The 6085-nt window shown below is 35.5% G+C and overlaps 1 protein-coding gene across 1 annotated transcript in view; it reads left to right on the forward strand.

Moving 5' to 3' along the window:
- Nucleotides 1–5771, forward strand: part of LOC110031715 (zerumbone synthase) — a 25074-nt gene extending 19303 nt beyond the window's left edge. The window contains exon 2 of the mRNA XM_020735067.1: nt 4728–5771. Within this exon, the coding sequence (XP_020590726.1) occupies nt 4728–5526 (799 nt within the window). The 3' untranslated portion in view covers nt 5527–5771. The remainder of the gene's footprint in view (nt 1–4727) is intronic.
- Nucleotides 5772–6085: the final 314 nt, after the last annotated feature.

Genomic DNA, 6085 nt, shown 5'->3' on the forward strand with positions numbered 1-6085 from the left:
TAGAATTCAAGTTGGTTGGTTGAAGTGGAGGAATGCTTCGGGCCTTTTGTGTGATAGAAAAGTACCGCTAAGACTGAAAGGAAAATTTTATAAGATGGTGGTGAGACCTGCAATGCTCTATGGCGTTGAATGTTGGCCTTTAAAAGAGAAGCATAATAATAAGTTAAGTGTTGCCGAGATGAGAATGATTAGGTGGATGAGTGGCTTTACACTTAGAGACAAAATGCGGAATGAATATATTCGTGATAGGGTTGGTGTAGCTCCTGTGACAGACAAAATTAGAGAAAGTCGCCTTAGATGGTTTGGTCATATTAAACGTCGACCATTAGATGATCCGATTAGGAGAGTAGATGTTTTAAATTCGACTTGTGTTAAGAAAGGCAGAGGTAGACCTAGGAAGACTTGGGCTTATTGTATTAAAAATGATCTTAATTTACTAGAACTAAATGAAAATATGACACAAAATAGGACGCAATGGAGAAAAATGATTCATGTAGCCGACCCCACGTAGTGGGATTAAGGCTTTGTTGTTGTTGTTGTTGTTGTTGGATGTTTCTCTTGAAGCTGAAATTTTCCCATCAAGCTGAATAACATCAATTCCAATGTATTTACACATCTAGCACCAAAAAATAATTTTTTTTTACATGTATACCACCCAAATCTCTCATACCACTTACAAAAATATACTTTCATGCATAGATTGGTGGTATGCATGTGAAAATCGAATTATGCTAAAATTCAATTGAATCAGTTCCCAAGCTCTTTTAAGTACACATTACTTGTCCCCTTGCTTGAATTCCACATACATCCTATTTGCATTAAAGAGAATAATAATTATCATAAAGTAACAATCTATGTTAAGTAAATACCTTTATTTAATTCAAAAAAATCAAGCTAATGGCTTCCCAACTGCAAAACCCGTCCAAGCTGCCATGACCCAATCATCAGAAATTAGCATAACAGAACTTCAATCACAGAAGAACCCATGTAAGCTATTTTCCATGTGTAAACAAAGAGTTGAGATAGTTTTCATTGAAAGAGCTTCCATTAGAGGCCCAGAAACTAATGTGCTTTATTTGCAAATTAAAGCATCAATAATGTATTAATACATGCCACTCGACTTCAATCCACCATCTTACTTTCTTGGTAAACAAATCATAGCTCAAACCACTAGAAACGCCTAATCAATCTAAATAAATACTTAAGTTGCTAGAAGAACATGTAATAAAAAACTGCATAACCGTTTCTACACCCTTGCAATGAATGAGACTATTCTAACAGACGCCAGAAAATATAAGAGCTTAAGGCCTTCCTAATAGAATGAATTTTTGTAACGGTTGGAAAATATGGTATATAAGCAATGTTTGCAATTCATTTAGTCTAAAAGATACTATAATAATGTTGGTTAAGCTTACAATAATGTTGTTGAGCAATAGAAGACAGTTGGGGAAGTCGTAGGAGAACAAGAACTTGATCACCCAATTTAAAACCTAATTCTCGGTTGTTAAACAATAAAACCACTTTTTTGAAGTAGGCACAAGGAAAGTTGAAGCTCAAATCGCACACATTTTGCTATGTCATCTCACACCACATGAATCTCCATAACAATAGAAAGGTGGAATTGACATTGAGTGATATACTTTCAGCAAAACAGGACAAAACATAATATTCAAAAAGGGTGTTATATAAAGCCTATATCATCACAATTCTATATAGCTTTGCATTCTTATATATGTGATACTATACTATTAACAGATAACTATTTTATCATGAATCATAAACTGCTTGATGGCAATAGAAATGGATTAACGTAAAAAAACTTGGAACCGGTATCTTACTTTCTTGGCAAACAAATCATAGCTCAAACCACTAGAAACACCTAATCAATCTAAATAAATACTTAAGTTGCTAGAAGAGCATGTAATAAAAAACTGTAAAACCGTTTCTACACTCTTGCAGTTTTTCAGCTACCACTCTTGATTCTGAAAAATTATTTTCAAATCCTGCACTCTACCAAATTTTAGCTTCTTCTTTGCATTATGTCAGATCACAAAGCCTGATATATCCTTTGTTCTGAATTGCATTTGTTAAAAAATGCATAAGCCGCTTGACAGTGACTTCTAGATGCTCAAACGCATACTTCACTATAACTCCATTATCAAGTAGGGAGAAGAGAAAGAAAAAGAAAAAAAACCACATACAGAAAATCTAACAGCCGCAACACCTAGAACAAAAACAATCTGAATGGGTAGAAATTTGCATAATTACACACATATTAAGATTCTGCCAAAGAGAAGAAACATAAAAACCATTTCGCGAATTTTTTTTTAAAAAAAATATGTTTCTTCATTGATAAGTAGACTCGTTCCAACCAAAACCTACACAAATCTATGGAAAAAGACCAGAGAATGCGAGGGGAAGCAGTGTTTCAACTTGCCACAGACCGTGAGAAAGGGGTGAACTGTACCTGTGAGTGACGATGGGGGGAGGAAATCATCGGATATTGAGAGTGATCGGAGGACCCTTCGCCGACGAGCAGTACCATTAACTTCCTCCTTCCTCCCCGCGGGGCGCGGGGCAGAACGCGGGAGAACTAACGAAACGAAGGAGAAATTAGGGGTACGAGAGTAAAAAAGCCGAGCGGTAACGCGGGCTGCGGGGTCTCATCCGCGGTCGGCTTTTCGCGGCAGCGGTGACCAAACAGTGCAAAACCGTGGTTTTCCCGCCGCACAGCGCAGAGGAAGCCGCGCCAAACAGAGCCTTAAGTTTCTTATTGTTTATGCTTTAATAAATAATGGTTATTTACTCAGTTTGATTTGTCAAACTCACTGGTTAATCTTTTATATAGCAAGTTTTACCGAATTCCCCAGAGGGCCATCTCCGCAAGAGCGGATATTTCAATTTTAGATTTAATTTTATGTATTCTCAATATTTGTATTAGTTCTTGTATTTCTCTTTTTGATTTTGGGCAGTTATCCATTTATACTTCAGTTTCTTTTCAATTATTTTCTTATTTTTCTTCAGTTGTATAACTCTTATTTACGAAGTGCAATAAAATTTATATTTCTTTGTCCGTTTGAGCTATTGTTTATACATAATATTTTCGTATATGAATATTAAACATGTTTATATTATTTTATCATGCACTGTCTTGTCGAGTTGTATCGTCTTTCAGACCCGAGATGTAACACTTATATCTAGGATAGTGGAATTATCAGATCTTGATCAGGTTCATTATTGTTCATGTCATCATCTGCTTTAGTTGGGAGGTGATAATTTTTATAATGTAAAATCAAATTATTGCTGTTATATGTTAAGCATTTAATACCTTACAACTAACCTTAATAATAAAAAAAAAATTCTCATCCCCTGAATAGATGATTAACTATAGGACCTTGCACCAACTAGGAAGAAAATCATCAAATCTTCTCAAAATGAGGATGAAATTTCTTGGTAGTATATCATCTAAAAATCGAACTTGTCTTCTGAAAATTTATTCCAAAACCATAAACTCTCACATGCAATAGGTTGAGAGCTAATTTTCTGTAGATTCTTTGAGTTAATTTTTGCTGTGTATGATTTGGTTGAGTTTCAATTAAATTTAGAGTTTCATATCACATTATTATGAGATAAGTAACTTTTATTTATTAAAGGATAAACATACCAATCTTTATATGATATTAAAAAAAGGATCAATGATTTCATGCTAATTTTGGCAAGCCATTTAAGAAATGGAAGTGGTTCTACTTTGCTTGCATTCACCTTGTTCATCTTTGGAGTGGCCTGCTAAAGGTACGTGGAGGGTGATTTGTTACTTGTAAATCAAGAGGATTGGCAGGACATGTCATGAATGGCAGGCGGAATGTTCTTATGAATTCACGTCTAGTGAAATTGTGAGTATGGCATGCCTTCAGTTTGTGGATGCTAATAGGCCTTTGTCTTCTTGCAATCTTTTTCTCATGCCATGCAACTGAGCAATATTTAGTCCGCAAATGCTTCATTATTCTTCTGATCAGAAGTACCACTTGATTACTTCTATTTTTCGTGGACAAAAACAAATGCGATCCTTCAGTTTTTAGTTGTATTAGTTTTTTTCCTCTATAAAAAAATCAGTTTCTTTAAGAAAATTTTTCCATTCAAAGCACATAATAATTAATTCAAAACCATATTAGTCGTAGTTTTAAGTTCTAATTTTTGCCTTGTTTTTGTGGGTTAGTGCATTCTTGTATGTTCATATTTTAAATGGCTTCAAATTTGTTCATTGTTAGGACTTGCAAACATATATTTTCCCATGTTTTTTTGTAGTTATTATACTTGCCCTTTCCAATATATTTATTTGGCTTATAGTTTGAAATGAAGTGCAAGTTTTATTCTCATTTTTTTGATAAAATTTATTCATTTATCCACACTGTGGAGAAATTTTCTTATTAGGAGCTCCTCATCAGATTTTTTTGACAACTACGCTTAGAATTCGAAATGGAGTATAATCTAGAAGATATTGATATAAAAATTACTACATTTTTTATTTTTTGTTCTATAACCACAAGTCAGTTTTAGATAAATAAAAAAAGTCATTTTCCTTGTAAGATAAAATTTGATTGTCTTGCTCTCATGATCATTTTACTTAATGAGCTGCTCCAAGTCCTATTCTATTTATTTTCTAAAACAGCGCATTACGTTTCAATCAAACTAAAATTTCTCTCAATCCCTTTCATCTCATTGTGAAGCCTTGAAGGGAAAGTTGCTCTTGTAACTGGTGGAGCTTCTGGCATTGGAGAAACCATCGTTCGACTCTTCTTAAGCCACGGAGCCAAAGTTTGTATCGCTGACATTCAGGATGAGGCAGGTCTCAACCTCTGTGAATCTCTCGGCGGGGACCAACTTGTCTCCTTCCTCCACTGTGATGTCACCGTCGAAGATGACGTACAAAATGCCGTTAACTTCGTCGCTGAGAAATATGGCACCATCGACATCATGGTGAACAATGCCGGTGTTTCTGGAAACCGAGTTACCGACATTCGAAACGTAACATTTGATGAGTTTAAGAGTGTGTTTGATGTGAATGTTAATGGTGTTTTTCTAGGTATGAAGCACGCCGCAAGCGTAATGATTCCTCAAGGTAAAGGCTCCATTATCTCTTTGGCCAGCGTTTCGAGCATTTTAGGTGGTTTTGGCTCCCATAGCTACACAGGCTCTAAGCATGCAGTCTTAGGACTCACCAAGAGTGTGGCAGCCGAGCTGGGAAAGAATGGCATACGTGTGAATTGTGTTTCTCCTTACGCAGTTCCCACGAAGCTCTCATTGGCTCATTTACCCGAGGAAGAGAGGACTGAGGAGGCTGTAAAGAGTTTTCTTTCTTTTGTGGGCCGTAATGGCAATCTAAAGGGTGTAGATTTGATGGCGGAGGATGTGGCGTATGCTGTGCTTTACCTGGCATCTGATGAATCCAAATACATCAGTGGGCTAAATCTTACTGTTGATGGAGGCATTACATGCGTTAACACTTCTCTTCGACCCTTTGGTTAATCTCGAGGTTGTCAAAAAAAGATAAGTACGTTCTGAACTCTTATTATTTTGGCAAATATGGCATTTAATTTTTAATAATTGGTTGCTGGATTCAATGCGTGTTGTTTGTTACATACACCAGGTGATGATAAACTTCTCTTTGTTGCTTAATGGTAATCCATCAGTTCAAGAATTTCAAATTTGTATTAATGGCTTGCTAAAGATTGTTTGGAATGAATGAAATTGATGTCGTCTTTGTTCTTTCATGGTCAAGGCTCTTTGACTTCTTGAGTAGGATCACAGTATATCATGTATATAAGTTGTAGGAACATGATATCGCATCCATCTATATGTCAACTCATTTATGTTGTGGAATGCCTTCTCATTACATGTTATGTGTGGGTATTTTTATAGAATTACTATTGGCATCATATGAAGGGATGTAGTATCATGGGCACACCATCTAATTCATGTCAAAAGTATATGCATTCCATACATTATATGATAAATCATCAATCATATGCGCCGTCACTAGTTACATGGAGAATCGTCCATATAGAATATAGATCATAAGTATCAC

Source organism: Phalaenopsis equestris, unplaced genomic scaffold (genome assembly GCF_001263595.1).
Source record: "Phalaenopsis equestris unplaced genomic scaffold, ASM126359v1 Scaffold000840, whole genome shotgun sequence".
NCBI classification, from domain to species: Eukaryota; Viridiplantae; Streptophyta; class Magnoliopsida; order Asparagales; family Orchidaceae; genus Phalaenopsis; species Phalaenopsis equestris.